At 39.5% G+C, this 18,737-nt stretch overlaps 1 protein-coding gene and 1 long non-coding RNA gene across 3 annotated transcripts; both read left to right on the forward strand.

Annotated features, from left to right (window-relative positions):
- Positions 1-3,948: 3,948 nt before the first annotated feature.
- Positions 3,949-18,151, forward strand: LOC126599890 (F-box/FBD/LRR-repeat protein At3g52680-like). Of its 2 annotated transcripts, XM_050266351.1 has the most exons (4): positions 3,949-5,423; positions 5,631-5,816; positions 6,297-6,362; positions 17,623-18,151. In XM_050266351.1, the coding sequence occupies exons 1-4, from the start codon at positions 4,332-4,334 to the stop codon at positions 17,845-17,847; spliced, it is 1,569 nt and encodes a 522-aa protein (XP_050122308.1). In that variant the 5' UTR covers positions 3,949-4,331; the 3' UTR covers positions 17,848-18,151. The 2 variants fall into 2 exon arrangements, with proteins under 2 accessions (XP_050122308.1, XP_050122307.1); XM_050266350.1 differs by lacking the exon at positions 17,623-18,151 and having other exon boundaries at positions 6,297-6,778.
- On the forward strand, positions 7,140-8,056 carry LOC126599891 (uncharacterized). The gene is made up of 2 exons (XR_007615260.1): positions 7,140-7,406; positions 7,512-8,056. It is a non-coding gene; the product is annotated as an uncharacterized LOC126599891 (long non-coding RNA).
- Positions 18,152-18,737: the final 586 nt, after the last annotated feature.

An 18,737-nucleotide genomic window follows, 5' to 3' on the forward strand; every position in this document is an offset into this window, starting at 1 on the left:
GCTCATCATGTACTTTGTCATTTGACACGTATCATTTCACTTAACATAGTTATTTTTATTCAAAATTAGAAAGAAAAAAACGTTTAATATTAAAGTTAACTATAATTAGTTGAAAAGACATGTGTTAGATGATGAAGTGTATGATGGGAACACACCATAGTTACGTTGGTGAGGAAAATGCAAAGAGAAAAGAGAAATTGAGTGAGAAAATGTTGTTGAGTTCGCAAAGGCCCTTGAGGGTTTAATATGGAGCATTGGAAGTTGCAACTTCTTTTATTCTATCTCTCAGGAAAAGGATCCGCTCCGGACCTTAGTGTCCGAAACCTCCTCATCAAGCAATCTAGGTCGTTGATTGGTGTGCAAGTCAACTCAAGGCCGTCAGTTGTGTGTAGTGGACCAGGAAAATGAATTAATAGAGATCGTTGGATTTAATTTATGCTGTCCAGATTATTTGATGAGGAGGCTCCGGACACTAAGGTCCGAAGCAAATCCCCTTCCAATTAAATCAAGGAGGTTACCATACTGTTCAGTTGTACCATGGATGTTGTTGAGTTTCCCAAATCAACTTGATGGAGTGATGAAGTTAAAGAGCCAAACTAAGACAACTATGCTAGAAGAAACTATATCCAACTTTAGTTTTGAAAATAATTGCTATGTAGATTTAAAGAGGGTAAAAAGACAATTGGGTCCTCTATCACAAAAATAAAATCTTAGGTAGTGATGTGATCTCGAAGAATTTAAATTTTGTTGTTTTATTTTCAACAGCATCCACATATTATTATAGCATCTTTAATTTAAAAAATAAATAATTCCACATTATCTCTCTCCAACTTCTTTCTTTTTCATATATATATATATATATATATTGTGACATCCCACATCGCCCAGGAGAGTGATCCTTAAATGTATATTCTCATCCCTACCTAGCACGAGACCTTTTGGGAGCTCACTGGCTTCGGGTTCCGTAGGAACTCCGAAGTTAAGCGAAAAGGGGTCCAGAGCACTCTCATGATGGGTAACCCACTGGGAAGTTGCTCGTGAGTTTCCAAAAACAAAACCGTGAAGGGATGGTAAGCCCAAAACGGACAATATCTGCTATGGTTGTGGAGCGAGCCTGGGAAGTGATCCGCCCCGGGCCGGGATGGAACAGAATGGTATCAGAGCCAATCCCTGATCGGAATTGTGCCGACGAGGACGTCGGCCCCCTAAGGGGGGTGGATTGTGACATCCCACATCGTCCAGGGGAGTGATCCTTAAATGTATATTCTCATCCCTACCCAGCATGAGGCCTTTTGGAAGCTCACTGGCTTCGGTTTCCGTAGGAACTCCGAAGTTAAACGAAAAGGTGACCATAGCACTTCCATGATGGGTGACCCACTAGGAAGTTGCTCGTGAGTTTCCAAAAACAAAATCCTGAGGGAATGATAAGCCCAAAGCGGACAATATCGTGCTATGGTGGCGAAGCAAACCCTGGAAGTGATCCGTCCCGGGCCGGGATGTGACAAATATATATATATATATATATATATTAAACTTTTATATTCACACACATATAGTATATAGGCTTCATCTAATTTTTTTTTATTAAGAATTCAAGTGCTTTTGAAAAAAAAAACAATTATTAAGAATTTTTGTGCTTCTTCATAAAACACAGTTATGATGTAGAAGCTCTTTAATTTATTGTCAATTTTAATCAAAAGTGTTTTTTGGTTGTTGAAAAATACTTTCAACTATTACAACACGAAACTACTTTTTTCACACGTGCACTGTAGACGTTAAAACTCAATTTCTGGTTAACATTTGGGCATGTTGAAGGCCAAAATAGAGTAAATTGTCGGTTTACCCCCTGAACTTTCACCTCACTTTCAATTTCCCCCCTGAACTTTTCCATTGGAAAATTAAGGACTCAAACTAATTTTTTTAGCCAATTTGCCCCCTACCGTTAGTTTTTCATATATTCCATCCATATTTCCGTTAAGTGAGACCATGTGCACAACATGTGAGGGTAGTTAAGTTATTTCACTCTTAAAAATGATTAAAAAACTGAAAATAATAAAAAAAGCAAAACTTTCCCTCTATTTTTTCCCGCTAATTCCTATCCTCGATTTTATTTTTCCCTCTCATTCCTATGCATGAGAAATGACATATGGTGTTATTGTCTACCATTTTTATTTTCTCTAACAAATTAATAATTTGACAAATGCTAATGGTGCTATTGTCTCCAAAGCAGTGCATTAATATAAGAAACCCTAGTCTTTTTTATGGACATGTTTCTTATATTAATGCACTGCTTTGGAGACAATAACACCATGAGCATTTGTCAAATTATTAATTTGTTAGAGAAAATAAAAATGGTGGTACATGCTTCAAAAAAAAGATTAACTTAGCTACTTATGAAGACAATAACACCATATGTTATTTCTCATGCATAGGAATGAGAGGGAAAATTAAAATTGAGGATAGGAATTAGCGGGAAAAAATAGAGGGAAAATTATTATTATTATTTATTTTCAGTTTTTAATCATTTTTAAATTGAAATGACTTAACTATCCTCACATGTTATGCACATGGTCTCACTTAACGGAAATATGGATGGAATATATGAAAAACTAACGGTAGGGGGCAAATTGGCTAAAAAAATTAGTTTGAGTCCTTAATTTTCCAATAGAAAAGTTCAGGGGGGAAATCGAAAGTGAGGTGAAAGTTCAAGGGGTAAACCGACAGTTTACCCGCCAAAATAAGACCTCGATTATGTGAATAAACACTCTTGATCTTGAATGTAACCCGTTATGAATTAGTCTACTCTAAACCACTTTAATCACAAATATTTGCTATACACTCTAGTCCAAAAATGATTAGAGTCAAATGTATATTCAATCACATCAGCATGTGACACTTTATAACAGTGCTATAAAAAATAATGCATATGCATCATGGTGCACTTCAATCTTCACTGATTTTTTTTCATATCAACAACTATCTATTTAATGGAGTAGGATATCTTCCCTCCTTCTCATCCCTTTCCCTCTCCTTCTCTCACATATTATTTTTTGTCTTATTGTTTTTATAAAAAAATCAATATAAGATATTGACGTGGCTAAACTGTAACAATTTAAATAAAAGGAGAGGGAAAGGGAGAGAGATTAGGAGGGGAGAAAATCCTCCTCCCTATTTAATTCACTAACCCTATCATTTATATAAAAAAATATAATTAAATCAGATTTAACTTTTCACATTGGAACTAATGAATATTTAACTCACTAACCTTATCATTTATTTAAAAAAAATACTAGCAGAGAGCACACACTTTGTGTGTGTGAACAAAATAGATATATGATTGTCATTTTCTAAAAAAAATGAGGGTAAAATAGAAAAAATAGGGATATGATTGTCATTTTGTCAAAAGGTACAAAATTAAAGCATCTTCAACCGCTCACTTCCTCCCACGTTCTCTTCAAGCACAACCGCTTCAGTTCATTCAAACTATCCAAAAAACATCATGATTTCACTTACGTGTATGAAAAAATGATGGTGGGATAATTTCTTTTAATAAGTGCACATTTTTTATCTTATGTCAATATTTCGATATAAAATTACTATTTTGCCCTCCTTATGTAAATATTGTTTATCAAAAGTGAGGGCAAAATAGAAAAAAAGGGTAGAAAGTTCAAAAAATACAAAATTACTACTTTGCCCTTCTCATGTCAACCTTGTGTATTCAAAAGTAAGGGCAAAATTGAAAGAGAAGGGAAAAAAGTTCAAAAGATACAAAATTACTATTTTACCCTCATCATGTGTGTATTCAAAAGTGAGCAAAATTAAAAGAAAATGGGATGAAAGGTTGACAAGCCCTTTTTTCTTAATTGAATCAGATTTAACTTTTCACATTGGAAATAATGAATAGTTATTTTTTTTTTTACCCAAACGAGAAACGATACCCCTCGAATCAAAAGGTTAAACCCATTTACCGTCTTAACACCCCACACACATGAAACACTAGTCAATCAATGGCACCCCCCACATTAACAAAATTAGGGTTTACTGCGCCCTTCTTCGAATTCATCGAACTCCAGAATCTGTAGCACCAAGGAAGACAAAAGCACATTCACCCATTTGTGTTCGCACCCGCTCCTACTAACTACACTGCCAGAGTAAGCTCGAATTCATTTGGGTACAAGAATGGTACGCACTCTCTCGCAACTGCTTTTCTTCATTTGGGTTCAATCTTCAGTGTGTTAATTGATGTTTTCACTGTTTAATTTCCAAATCCCCGTAGTATTAATCGAAACCGGCTTCAATTGAAAAACCCCAAAACACAAAATTTAGGTTTCATGGAACAGAAGCATAAGATATTGGATAGTTCAAGTTGTGAGGATGAAGGAAGTAGTCTTGGTCGTAAGGAAGATAGATTCAGTGGTCTCCCCGACGGAGTTGCATATCGCATTCTTTCGTTTCTTACCATAAAGGACGTCACTTGTTTCAGCTTTGTGTCCAAAAGATGTAGAGAACTTTATATGTCAACTCCGTCATTGGATTTTGAATTCAGGACTACAAGAACACCCTCGGGTGAGTATAAGAGTTTCCGCGAGGCCACATGTGAAGTTAGATTGAATTTGATGAACTCATTGGATAGGTTCTTGCTTCAACGCGGGGATAACAAGATAGAGTACTTTCGTCTTGTGTGGGAGAATCACTCTGTAGTCGAAGAAGACAGTGACGACCTAAGGGATGAAGAACCATGCTTCTGTGTTAATGAGCGTTTCCGGATAATGACTTGGATTCATAATGCACTGAGGTGTAATGTTGAAGTTCTTGATGTTAAGAGCGATGTAGATTATTTTGAGGCTGAGCCGTACGCATTGTTTCCTTCTTGTGTCTTTCTCTGTGCAACTTTGACTTCTCTAGCAGTTGAAATGAATCATACAATGGTTAAAACACCTTCTGTTGCCTTTTCCTCGAATCTTGTAGACCTGAAGTTATTAAATGTTGATATAGAAGATGAGGGGTTTTTCAAATGGATCTCATGTTCCTGCAAATTCATCAAGGAAATATATCTTTGTGATATTAGTATAACTGCTAATATCATCATCAAGAGCTCGTCTCTGGAAAAGTTTGGATATGTGGACGGTGGAAGGTTTACACCGAGCCATTTTAACATCTCAGGCGAGAAACTTGAAATCATAAATATTACCTGGATGCTTAATTTACCTGGTGACAAGTCGTTAAATATTTTTGCTCCAAGACTCAAAGATTTATGTTGGAGGGGGAGTCGGGTAAATCAGGGAAACCTGGGACCTCTAGAATGTTTAGAAAAGGCTGTTATTTGCCTGGAGCCTAAAGCAGATGACTCTGACAAACTGATTAAGCATTTTTACAGTTTACGCAGGGTTGAACGTCTTGTTTTAAATGCAGCGACCTTTAAGGTAATGAGAACCACAACCCTTCATACTGAATATTACTTTTCGGTGGAAAAAAACTAGATATTTTGTTATCCGAAATAATTTAATTATTTTGTTTCTCTCTTTACATTTCAGTTTAAACAGGATAACAATACTTTTACATTAAAATGGTCACACTTGCTATAACAAAATGAGAAACATGATATAGGTTTTGCCTTTATGACATTGCAGGCTTTGTTCAGGGAAGGGTACACGCATGCTCAATTTGATCGTCTTTTTTATTTGGAATTGAATCTAAGGAGCTTTTCTGATGATATCTTTCCTGCAGTGGTCTCTCTATTAAGAGGATTGCATAATTTGTGTACTTTATACATAAGTTGTTTTGCTGTCCCAAGTTCTAAGGACCCTCAACCCAATGTAAGTTAAGTCTATGATTTCCTTTCTTAATATCGTAAAACGTCCATCTACTTATGAAATAAAATTTGGTTCCAACTTGGGCTAGTTATAAGTATTATTAACCTCCATGTTGTATTACGTAATAATTTCATTACATCTGTTTTAAAACTTGTCTCCACATTGCAAAAATTGTCAAAAAACCTAAAAGATGAAGTGTCACGATTTAAGTTTTGAGATGAAATCAAATAATTCTCTTAAGAATGCAGTCTCCCAATATTTATTTAGGTCCCGGTTTAAGATAAAGCTGTTCTACACATGGTAAAAATTGTCAAGAATAGTTTATTCTTTAGAGTTCTTGTCACGTCTTTGAGCTTGTGAATACATAATCACTTGTCAACATGGACACCTTTTTGGTGAAGCCGAGCTGCTCTTAGCTTCGTTTGGTTTCTTATTTTGTGGAAAATTTCAAATTGGTTGCTTGTTGACTTGTTGCTGTTGCAGTTATCTGGGTTTGATAAGGAATACTGGAAGCTGCAGAATCTGGATTTTATTGATCAGATTAAGGAGGTTACCATAGTGCTGGATGGGTCTAGTAACGGGATTGAGTTTGCACGGTATATACTCGAGAATGCCAAGAACCTGGAGCAAATTCACTTACAACATTTATTGGATCTGCCTGATGATGCTATACAGAAGCTAAATGAAAGTGACATGTCCAGGGCAGCAGTTAATTTTGAGGAAGACTACGAGGAAGACTCCGATGAAGACTACGAGGAAGACTCCGAGGAAAACTTCGAAGAAGACATTGAGGAAGACTAAACGAGATAACAAAGAAAGCAGTTTTGATGTTTTGCGGTTGTTTTTTGCTATGATATGGAAACCTTAATATACATGTTGATATAGCGTCGTTAATTCTTATCGTCTGAAAAAAATTCTCTTGAATTAGAGAAAACCATAATCAAGGAGAAAAAGAATTACTTCAATCTCATGTGGGATTCCGAAACTTAATTTGCATCACGTTGCACTTTGAAACTCAATTTTTGCATCATCTTGAAACTTAATTTGCATCACTTTAAACCGAAATCAAAGTCGCTTGAATTTTAAGCCTTTCAAATCAAAACCATGAAGTTTTAGAATCATAAGATGTGATTGAAATTTTTAGCAACTTAAGATCATGCTTAATTTTGAGTGCAATATTGATATAGAATTTTATCACGTTGTTGAAAAATAATTATGTCTATGTATTATGATGCCAATTTAATACCTACTTTTTTTATTTTTGTTATAAATAATTATTTAACTTATTGATGTTATCGGTTAAAAAAAATTAATGTACGTTGAATCAAATTTAACTTTTCACATTGGAACCAAAGAAAAGAGTGATATTTTTGACCCAAACGAGAATCGACACCCCGAATCAAGACTTCAAGAGTTAAACCCATTTACCGTCTGAAACACCAGTCAATCAACGCCACCCCCAAATTAACAAAGCTAGGGTTTACTGCGCCCTTCTTCGAATTCATCGAACTCCAGAACCTGTAGCGCCAAGGAAGATGGAGGCACATTCACCCATCTGTGTTCGCACCCGCTCCTACTAACTGCACTGCCAGAGTAAGCTCGAACTCATTTGGGTACAAGAATGGTACACAGTACACTCTCTCGCAACTGATTTTCTTTATTTCGGTTCAATCTTCAGTGTGTTAATTGATTTTTCAGGGTTTGGTTTTCAAATCCCCGTAGTATTAATCGAAACCGGCTTCAATTGAAAAACCCCAAAACACAAAATTTAGGTTTCATGGAATTGAAGCATGAGACATTGGCTAGTTCAAGTAGCCAAGTTTGGAGGGTGAAGGAAGTAGTCGTAGTCGTGAGGAAGACAGATTCAGCGGTCTCCCCGACAGAATTGCTTATCGAATTCTTTCGTTTCTTACCATAAAGGACGTTGCTTGTTTCAGCATTGTGTCCAAAAGATGCAGAGAACTTTATCTGTTTCTGCGAGGCCTCGTGTGAGGTTAGGTTGAAGTTGGTGAACTCATTGGATAGGTTCTTGCTTCAACGCGGGGATAATAAGATAGGGCACTTTCGTCTTGTGTGGAAGAGTCACGCTGTATACGAAGAAAATGATGAAGCACCATGCTTCTGTGTTAATGAGCATTTTCGAATAATGACTTGGATTCACAATGCACTGAGGTGTAATGTTAAAGTTCTTGATGTTAAGAACCGTGTAGTTGATTTTGAGGATGAATTGTACACATTATTTCCTTCTTGTGTCTTTCTCTGTGCAACTTTGACTTCTCTAGCGGTTGACATGGATTTTACAATGGTTAAAACACCTTCCGTTGCCTTTTCCTCGAATCTTGTATACCTGAAGTTATTAAATGTTAAAATAGAAGATGAGGGGTTTTTCAAATGGATCTCATCAACAACAACAACAACAACAAAGCCTTTTCCCACTAAGTGGGGTCAGCTATATGAATCCTAGAACGCCATTGCGCTCGGTTTTGTGTCATGTCCTCCGTTAGATCCAAGTACTCTAAGTCTTTTCTTAGAGTCTCTTCCAAAGTTTTCCTAGGTCTTCCTCTACCCCTTCGGCTCTGAACCTCTGTCCCGTAGTCACATCTTCGAACTGGAGCGTCAGTCGGCCTTCTTTGCACATGTCCAAATCACCGGAGCCGATTTTCTCTCATCTTTCCTACAATTTCAGCTACTCCTACTTTACCTCGGATATCCTCATTCCCAATCTTATCCTTTCTCGTGTGCCCACACATCCCACGAAGCATCCTCATCTCCGCTACACCCATTTTGTGTACGTGTTGATGCTTCACCACCCAACATTCTGTGCCATACAACATCACTGGCCTTATTGCCGTCCTATAAAATTTTCCCTTGAGCTTCAGTGGCCTACGACGGTCACACAACACGCCGGATGCACTCTTTCCATCCAGCTCGTATTCTATGGTTGAGATCTCCATCTAATTCTCCGTTCTCTTGCAAGATAGATCCTAGGTAGCGAAAACGGTCGCTTTTTGTGATCTTCGCTAGATTGCTCCGGTCATTAGTGTGGATAAGTATATAAATGGATAGAGATAGGAAAGCAAACACAAGATGTACGTGGTTCACCCAGATTAGCTACGTCCACGAATAGAAGAGTTCTCATTAATTGTGAAGGGTTTACACAAGTACATAGGTTCAAGCTCTCCTTTAGTGAGTACAAGTGAATGATTTAGTACAAATGACATTAGGAAATATTGTGGGAAAAAGATCTCGTAATCACGAAACTTCTAAGTATCGGAGTGTGGTGTCGTCTTGACTTGCCTTATCTGTCTCATAGGTAGATGTGGCATCTTCTCTGGAAGTACTCTTCCTCCATCTAGGGGTGGTATCTTTAACTGGTGGAGATGCACAAGGTAATGTATCAATTTCACTTGAAGCTTACTTGTAGTTTCAGGCTTGGTCAAGCGCGATACAAACCATGTAGTAGGAGTCCCCCAAGTCGCCGAGCTAGGAGGTCTGCTGAAAGAGGTGACAGACAAGGTAAGCAATCAGAGCTCCGACTGATTGTTCACCTTCTCCCCATCTTGCAGCAGCATGAAGGATAAAGAGAAGAGATGATATGAGATACTTTTGCTTTTGAAGAAGTAACTTTCCACAGGCTTATTCTTGAACTGAGCTGGAGGGTTTTCTGGTTTCCTCCAGAGTATAAGGCCGACTGAAGAATTTGAGGGTCAAAACAAGTCCATCAAATCTAGAGTACGTTCCACCCTGCTGATATGGGATACTTTTGCTTTTGACAGAGTAATGGATGTATCGGCACGTGTGCTGTTACGCTTGTCTCCACATGCTTCCTTGTATCCTTCGCACTTGCCCTATCTGTTCCTCAAGCAGATGCGGAATCTTCCCTGGAAACATAAGATGTTGAAGATGAGTACTCGAGAGCAATGCCAGGTAAGTAATCAGGTAAGGGGTTCCAGGCAATCAGTTCCTGGCTGGAAGCTTGATTCCAAGTGCTGACTGATTGCTCTCTTTCTCCTTGTCTTGCAGGTAAAAACAAGGCCAAAAGAAAAGACAGGGAAAAAGCATGATATGGGATACTCTTACTTTTAACCCTGATGATATGAGATATTCTTTCTCTAGTATAACTTGTTTGCAGAGGTATTATCGGGGGGAAAGAAAGCTGAATATTTCGAAAGGCTTCGTTCGGAGTGCCCTCTCAGATATGATGAAGGGTTGAGCATTTTTGCAGGTCTGCCTGTCCGTTGGGGATGGAGGTCGACATATATAGGAGTCTCCCTAACAACAAGTAGTAATGCTATTCCTTTACCCTGCTTGGTCATAGCACGGTAGTGGGAGCTGCCGGTTTCACATGTTTTAACTCTGTCAGAGCACTTTGAAAAAGTGGTCTGTGGTATCTGGCTCTCGAGATTCGGAGAACGATGCCTCTTCGATTTTTGAGAAAGCAATCATGCTGGGGGTCTGACTCTCGAGATTCGGAGAGCAGTGTCTCTTCAATTTTTGAGGAAGTAATCATGTTGGGAGTCTGGCTCTCGAGATTCGGAGGGCGGTGCCTCTTCGATTTTGGAGCAAGCAATCTTGTTGGGAGTGTTGTCTCGAATGTGAGTAAAGGTTGGGCATGTTTGCTAGTCTACCTTGCCACGAAGCACAAAGGTTGACACACAGGGACTTTCCAATTATCCAGCAATGGTACTGTTCCTTTACCCTCTCTTCGATTTTGAGAAAGTAGTCATGTTGGGAGTCTGGCTCTCGAGATTCGGAGGACGGTGCCTCTTCGATTTTGGAGCAAGCAATCTTGTTGGGAGTGTTTTCTCGAATGTGAGTAAAGGTTGGGCATGTTTGCTAGTCTACCTTGCCACGAAGCACAGAGGTTGACACACAGGGACTTTCCAATTATCCAGCAGTGGTACTGTTCCTTTACCCTTGTAGGTAATAATATGGTAGTTAGACCTTCAAAATTTATGTGTCTAAACTTTGTTAGTGCTGTTTCTTTGCTATTCTTTTACCCTTCTTGGTCAGAGCGATATAGTGAGAGCTGCAAGCTTCACGTGCTCAACTTTGGCAGAGAACTTTGGCAAAGTTATCTGTGGTACCCATGAGCTATTGTTACGTGTGGGAAGTGGGTGATTGAACAGTAAGATTCATGTGCTTTCTACTTCACCAGAAGTCTTCGACAGAATGCCCATAATTTCTGCAAGGCTGAGTGTGCGTGTGACAGGTGCTGACAAGGCTAGAAAAGTAGGTGCCTCTTCGAATTCTGAGATCGGCCCTCGTGGTCTCTGAGCAGCCCAACTTTTGAGAAAGCGAGCGCCTATTCGATTGATTCGGAGAACGATGCCTCATCGATTTTTGAGAAAGCAATTATGCTGGGGGTCTGGCTCTCGAGATTCGGGGAGCAGTGTCTCTTCGATTTTTGAGAAAGTAATCATGTTGGGAGTCTGGCTCTCGAGATTCGGAGGGCGGTGCCTCTTCGATTTTGGAGCAAGCAATCTTGTTGGGAGTGTTTTCTCGAATGTGAGTAAAGGTTGGGCATGTTTGCTAGTCTACCTTGCCACGAATCACAGAGGTTGACACACAGGGACTTTCCAATTATCCAGCAATGGTACTGTTCCTTTACCCTCTCTTCGATTTTTAAGAAAGTAGTCATGTTGGGAGTCTGGCTCTTGAGATTCGGAGGACGGTGCCTCTTCGATTTTGGAGCAAGCAATCTTATTGGGAGTGTTTTCTCGAATGTGAGTAAAGGTTGGGCATGTTTGCTAGTCTACCTTGCCACGAAGCACAGAGGTTGACACACAGGGACTTTCCAATTATCCAGCAGTGGTACTGTTCCTTTACCCTTGTGGGTAATAATATGGTAGCTAGACCTTCAAAATTTATGGGTCTAAACTTTGTTAGTGCTGTTTCTTTGCTATTCTTTTACCCTTCTTGGTCAGAGCGATGTAGTGGGAGCTGCAAGCTTCACGTGCTCAACTTTGGCAGAGAACTTTGGCAAAGTTATCTGTGGTACCCATGAGCTATTGTTGCGTGTGGGAAGTGGGTGATTGAACAGTAAGATTCATGTGTTTTCTACTTCCCCAGAAGTCTTTGACAGAATGCCCATAATTTCCGCAAAGCTGAGTGTGCGTGTGACAGGTGCTGACAAGGCTGGAAAAGTAGGTGCCTCTTCGATTTCTGAGATCGGTCTTCGTGGTCTTTGAGGAGCCCAACTTTTGAGAAAGCAAACGCCTCTTCGATTTCTGAGATCAACCCTCGTGATCTCTAAGTAGCCCAGCTTTTGAGAAAGCAAACGCCTCTTCGATTTCTGAAGTTCCGTCGAGTGCAGATTTTTATAGGGGCTGGCATTAAGTTCCAAAGCACACTTGAATCTCCACCAGTAGAAGCTTCATTCTTGCACTTCTAAGATCTTGATTTGTCCGACCTCTTCTCTCTTCAACACCTTTGAAAATGTCTGGCCCCTCCGACCGTCGTTTTGACTTAAACCTTGTTGAAGAGGCAGCCCCGCCTTCTCCAGACAACATATGGCGCCCATCCTTCGTATCCCCTACTGGTCCTCTTACCATTGGGGATTCCGTGATGAAGAATGATATGACCGCTGCGGTGGTGGCCAGGAACCTTCTCACTCCCAAAGATAACAGACTACTTTCCAAACGGTCTGATGAGTTAGCTGTTAAGGATTCGCTGGCTCTCAGTGTTCAGTGTGCAGGTTCTGTGTCTAATATGGCCCAACGCCTATTTGCTCGAACCCGCCAAGTTGAATCATTGGCGGCTGAAGTGATGACTCTCAAACAGGAGATTAGGGGGCTCAAGCATGAGAATAAACAGTTGCACCGGCTCGCACATGACTATGCTACAAACATGAAGAGGAAGCTTGACCAGATGAAGGAAACTGATGGTCAGGTTTTACTTGATCATCAGAGATTTGTGGGTTTGTTCCAAAGGCATTTATTGACTTCGTCTTCTGGGGCTGTACCGCGTAATGAAGCTCCAAATGATCAACCTCTGATGCCTCCTCCTTCTAGGGTTCTGTCCAGTACTGAGGCTCCAAATGATCCCCCTCCGGTGCCTTCTCTTTCTGGGGCTCTACCGACTGCTGAGACTTCTCCTAAGCAACCTTTGTGAAGGCTCCCTCTTGTGTGTTTATTTGACTCATGTATATGTACATATTTGTAGCTTATCGGGGATATCAATAAATAAGCTTTCTTTCATTTCAATGTATTGTGTTAAATACACCAAAGCCTTATTCGCTAAGTTCTTTGAATTTTCTTTTGTTGAAGCTTGTATGTTGAAGCTTTCTGAGTGGAGCATGTAGGTTGGGGTAGTGTTCCCTTAATTTCCCGAGTGAGGAAAACTTCTCGGTTGGAGACTTGGAAAATCCAAGTCACTGAGTGGGATCGGCTATATGAATCTTAGAACGCCATTGTGCTCGATCCTGTGTCATGTCCTTCGTTAGATCCAAGTACTCTAAGTCTTTTCTTAGAGTCTCTTCCAAAGTTTTCTTAGGTCTTCCTCTACCCCTTCGGCCCTGAACCTCTGTCCCATAGTCGCATCTTCTAATCGGAGCGTCAGTAGGCCTTCTTTGCACATGTCCAAACCACCGTAACAGATTTTCTCTCATATTTCCTTCAATTTCGGCTACTCCTACTTTACCCCGGATATCCTCATTCCTAATCTTATCATTTCTCGTGTGCCCACACATCCAACGAAGCATCCTCATCTCCGCTACACCCATTTTGTGTACGTGTTGATGTTTCACCGCCCAACATTCTGTGCCATACAGCATCGCCGGCCTTATTGCCGTCCTATAAAATTTTCCCTTGAGCTTCAGTGGCATACGGCGGTCACACAACACGCCGGATGCACTCTTCCACTTCATCCATCCAGCTTGTATTCTATGGTTGAGATCTCCATCTAATTCTCCGTTCTTTTGCAAGATAGATCCTAGGTAACGAAAACGGTCGCTCTTTGGTATTTCTTGATCTCCGATCCTCACCCCTAACTCATTTTGGCCTCCATTTGCACTGAACTTGCACTCCATATATTCTGTCTTTGATCGGCTTAGGCGAAGACCTTTAGATTCCAACACTTCTCTCCAAAGGTTAAGCTTTGCATTTACCCCTTCCTGAGTTTCATCTATCAACACTATATCGTCTGCGAAAAGCATACACCAAGGAATATCATCTTGAATATGTCCTGTTAACTCATCCATTACCAACGCAAAAAGGTAAGGACTTAAGGATGAGCCTTGATGTAATCCTACAGTTATAGGAAAGCTTTCGGTTTGTCCTTCATGAGTTCTTACGGCAGTCTTTGCTCCTTCATACATATCCTTTATAGCTTGGATATATGCTACTCGTACTCCTTTCTTCTCTAAAATCCTCCAAAGAATGTCTCTTGGGACCCTATCATACGCTTTTTCCAAATCTATAAAGACCATGTGTAAATCCTTTTTCCCATCTCTATATCTTTCCATCAATCTTCGTAAGAGATAGATTGCCTCCATGGTTGAGCGCCCTGGCATGAACCCGAATTGGTTGTCTGAAACCCGTGTCTCTTGCCTCAATCTATGCTCAATGACTCTCTCCCAGAGCTTCATTGTATGACTCATTAGCTTAATACCCCTATAGTTCATGCAATTTTGTACGTCGCCCTTATTCTTGTAGATAGGCACCAAAGTGCTCGTTCGCCACTCATTTGGCATCTTCTTCGTTTTCAAAATCCTATTGAAAATGTCAGTGAGCCATGTTATACCTGTCTCTCCCAAAAGTTTCCACACTTCGATTGGTATATCGTCTGGGCCTATTGCTTTTTTATGCTTCATCTTCTTCAAAGCTACAACCACTTCTTCCTTCCGGATTCGATGATAAAAAGAGTAGTTTCTACACTCTTCTGAGTTACTCAACTCCCCTAAAGAAGCACTCCTTTCATGTCCTTCATTGAAAAGATTATGAAAATAACCTCTCCATCTGTCTTTAACCGCGTTCTCTGTAGCAAGAACCTTTCCATCCTCATCCTTGATGCACCTCACTTGGTTTAGGTCCCTTGTCTTTTTTTCTCTTGCTCTAGATAGTTTATAGATATCCAACTCTCATTCTTTGGTATCTAGTCGTTTATACATATCGTCGTAAGCCGCTAACTTAGCTTCTCTGACAGCTTTCTTCGCCTCTTGCTTCGCTTTTCTATACCTTTCACCATTTTCATCGGTCCTCTCCTTGTATAAGGCTTTACAACATTCCTTCTTAGCCTTCACCTTTGTTTGTACCTCCTCATTCCACCACCAAGATTCCTTTTGGTGTGGGGCAAAGCCCTTGGACTCTTCTAATACCTCTTTTGCTACTTTTCGGATACAACTAGCCATGGAATCCCACATTTGGCTAGCTTCCCCCTCTTTATCCCACACACATTGGGTGATTACCTTCTCTTTGAAAATGGCTTGTTTTTCTTCTTTTAGATTCCACCATCTAGTCTTTGGGCACTTCCAAGTCTTGTTCTTTTGTCTTACTCTTTTGATGTGTACATCCATCACCAACAAACGATGTTGATTAGCCACGCTCTCTCCTGGTATAACTTTGCAATCCTTACAAGTTATACGATCCCCTTTCCTCATTAGAAGAAAATCTATTTGTGTTTTTGACGACCCACTCTTGTAGGTGATCACATGTTCTTCTCTCTTCTTAAAGAAGGTGTTGGCTAAGAAGAGATCATATGCCATTGCAAAATCCAAGATAGCTTCCCCATCCTCGTTTCTCTCCCCAAAACCATGGCCACCATGAAAACCTCCATAGTTGCCTGTCTCCCTGCCCACGTGTCCATTTAAATCTCCTCCTATAAATAACTTCTCCGTCTGAGCAATTCCTTGCACTAAGTCTCCAAGATCTTCCCAAAATTTCTCCTTCGAACTCGTATCCAACCCTACTTGAGGTGCGTACGCACTAATCACATTGATAAGTTCTTGTCCTATTACAATCTTGATTGCCATGATTCTATCTCCTACCCTCTTGACATCTACAACATCTTGTACCAAGGTCTTGTCCACGATGATGCCAACACCGTTTCTCGTTCTATTTGTGCCCGAATACCAAAGTTTATACCCTGAGTTTTCTAGATCCTTTGCCTTACTACCAACCCACTTAGTTTCTTGTAGGCACATAATATTTATCCTTCTCCTCACCATAACTTCCACTACTTCCATAGATTTTCCCGTTAAGGTTCCTATATTCCACGTTCCTAAACGCATTTTGCTCTCTTGAACTCTACCCTTCTGTCCTAGCTTCTTCACCCTCCCCCGTCTAATAGGATCAAAGTACTTCTTTTGTGTGTCCCGGGTAAAGTTGATAGGAGCATATGCTCCCAAACAACTTTGAGTGGAGTCGTTCGAAAAGAAGTTTCTATGGCCCCCTTGCTCATTTAACACTGCATCCGGGTGCCGATGGAGATACAGCGACCCTTACTCACTTATCACTGTGCTCGGGCCACACAGCGCGCCACTTACGGGTGACGCCCTAGCTTTAGCGCGATTTTGGATATGTGGACGGTGGCAGCTTTACACTGAGCCATCTTAACATCTCAGGTGAGAAACTAGAAGTCATAAATATTACCTGGAGGTTTAATTCACCTGATGACAAGTCGTTAAATATTTTTGCTCCGAGACTCAAAGATTTATGTTGGAGGGGGAGCCTGGTGAATCAGGCAAACCTGGGAGAGCTAGAATGTTTAGAAAAAGCTGTTATTTGCCTGGAGCCTAAAGCAGACGACTCTGACAAACTGATTAAGCATTTTTACAGTTTACACAGGGTTGAACATCTTGTTTTAAATGCAGCAACCTTTCAGGTAATGAGAACCACAACCTCCGGTGAAAAAAACTAGATATTTTGTCATCCGAAATAATTTATTTATTTTGTTTTCTCTTTACATTTCAGTTTAAACAGGATAAAGATGCTTTTACATTAAAATGGTCTCACATGTTGTAACAAAATGGGAAACATGATATAGGTTTTGCCTTTATGACATTGCAGGCTTTGTTCAGGGAAGGATACACGCATGCTCAATTGGATCGTCTTTTTTATTTGGAATTGAATCTATGAAGCTTTTCTGATGATATCTTTCCTGCAGTGGTCTCTCTATTAAGAGGATTGCATAATTTGTGTACTTTATACGGAACTTGTTTTGCTGTCCCAAGTTCTATGGACCCTCAACCCAACGTAAGTTAAGTCTATGATTTACTTTCTTAATATCATAAAACCTCCATCTACTCATGAGAAAGAATGATCCCAACTTGAGCTAGTTATAAATATTATTAACCTCCATGTCATAAATACGTAATAATTTCTTTACATCTGTTTTAAGAGACTTGTCTCCACATTGTAAAAGTTGTCAAAACAACCAAAATATGAAGTGTTACATTTTAAGTTTGAAGATGAAATCAAATAATTCTCCAAAGTACGCAGTGTCCCAATGTTTATTTTGGTCCCGTTTTAAGATAAACTTGTCGACACATAGTAAAAATTGTCGAGAATAATTTATTTTTTAGTGTTTTTGTCACGTCATTGAGCTTGCGAATACATAATAACTCATCAACATGGACACCTTGTTGGTGAAGCCAAGCTGTTACTAAATTCTTAAGCATGCTTATAACTTCTTGTGATGAAACTTCGGGCATTTGATACTGTATTTTGGAAATTGAAATGCTGCTTATATTAGTAGAATTGCTTTTTAGGGTATTTCATTTGGTTTCTTATTTTGGGGAAAATTTCAAATTGGTTGCTTGTTGACTTGTTGCTGTTGCAGGTATCTGGGTTTGATTGATCAGATTAAGGAGGTTACCGTAGAGCTGGATGGGTCTAATAACGGGATTGAGTTTGCACGGTATATACTCGAGCATGCCAAGAACCTGGAGCAAATGTGCATACAATATTTTTTGGATCTGTCTGATGATGCTATACTGAAGCTAAATGATAGCAAGACGATGTCCAAGGCCACAGTTATCTTTGAGGCAGGCTACCGCAGTAGGCCACGGTTTGATTTCGACTGGGAGGAAGACTAAGGAAAACTTCGAAGAAGCATTCGAGGAATACTAAACGAGATAAACAAAGAAAGCAAATTTGATGTTCTTCAGAAGTTGTGTTTTGCTATCATATCGAAACCTTAATGCACATGTTGATATAGCGTTGTTAAAATTTATCGTTGAATGGAAAAAAGTTCTCGAATTAGGGAAAGTCGAAATGTAGGAGAAAAAGAATCCACGACCAAGCAGATCTTAAATCAGTTCGTTAAAGGCTTATTTTTTGGTATGTCCCTTATAATTTTACTTCAATTTCAGTTTGACTTCTGAAACTTCGTTTGCATCACCTTGCACTCTCGAACTCAATTTTGCGTCACTTTGCACTTTCAAACTCGATTTTGCATCGCTTTGCTATATTTCGCTAGGGGGAGAGAGGGAGAGAGAGAGTTAACACACTACTAATCAAAGCTAATGTCGTTTTTTTATTGATTTAACTACATATGAATACAAGTGTGGTAAATGGTCGCTTACAAAAACAACTTTTTCATATGAGTGCTTCATATATATATATATATAGGAAAGACTTATTATACAAAATAGTTTCTGAGATTTGCATAATCAATAAAAATGGTCCTGAGATTAAAATCAATAGAAATTGTCTTTGAGATTGTCAACCATTCATGATTTTGGTCATTCCTAAAACTCTTTGGGCAATTTTTAAAGTTCTGTAACTCAATTTATTCTACACTTTTCTATCTTCATTTTAATATATTATGGGTCGAATTTGATTAAGAAACGATTGAGTTACAAAGCTTTGAAAATTGCCCAAATAATTTTTAACGGAATGACCAAAATCATGGATGGTGAACAATCTCATAGACCATTTCTAGTGATTTTAAATCTCAGGGACCATTTATATTGATCATGCAAAT

The sequence above is a fragment of the Malus sylvestris genome, chromosome 14, assembly GCF_916048215.2.
Source record: "Malus sylvestris chromosome 14, drMalSylv7.2, whole genome shotgun sequence".
Taxonomy (NCBI): Eukaryota; Viridiplantae; Streptophyta; class Magnoliopsida; order Rosales; family Rosaceae; genus Malus; species Malus sylvestris.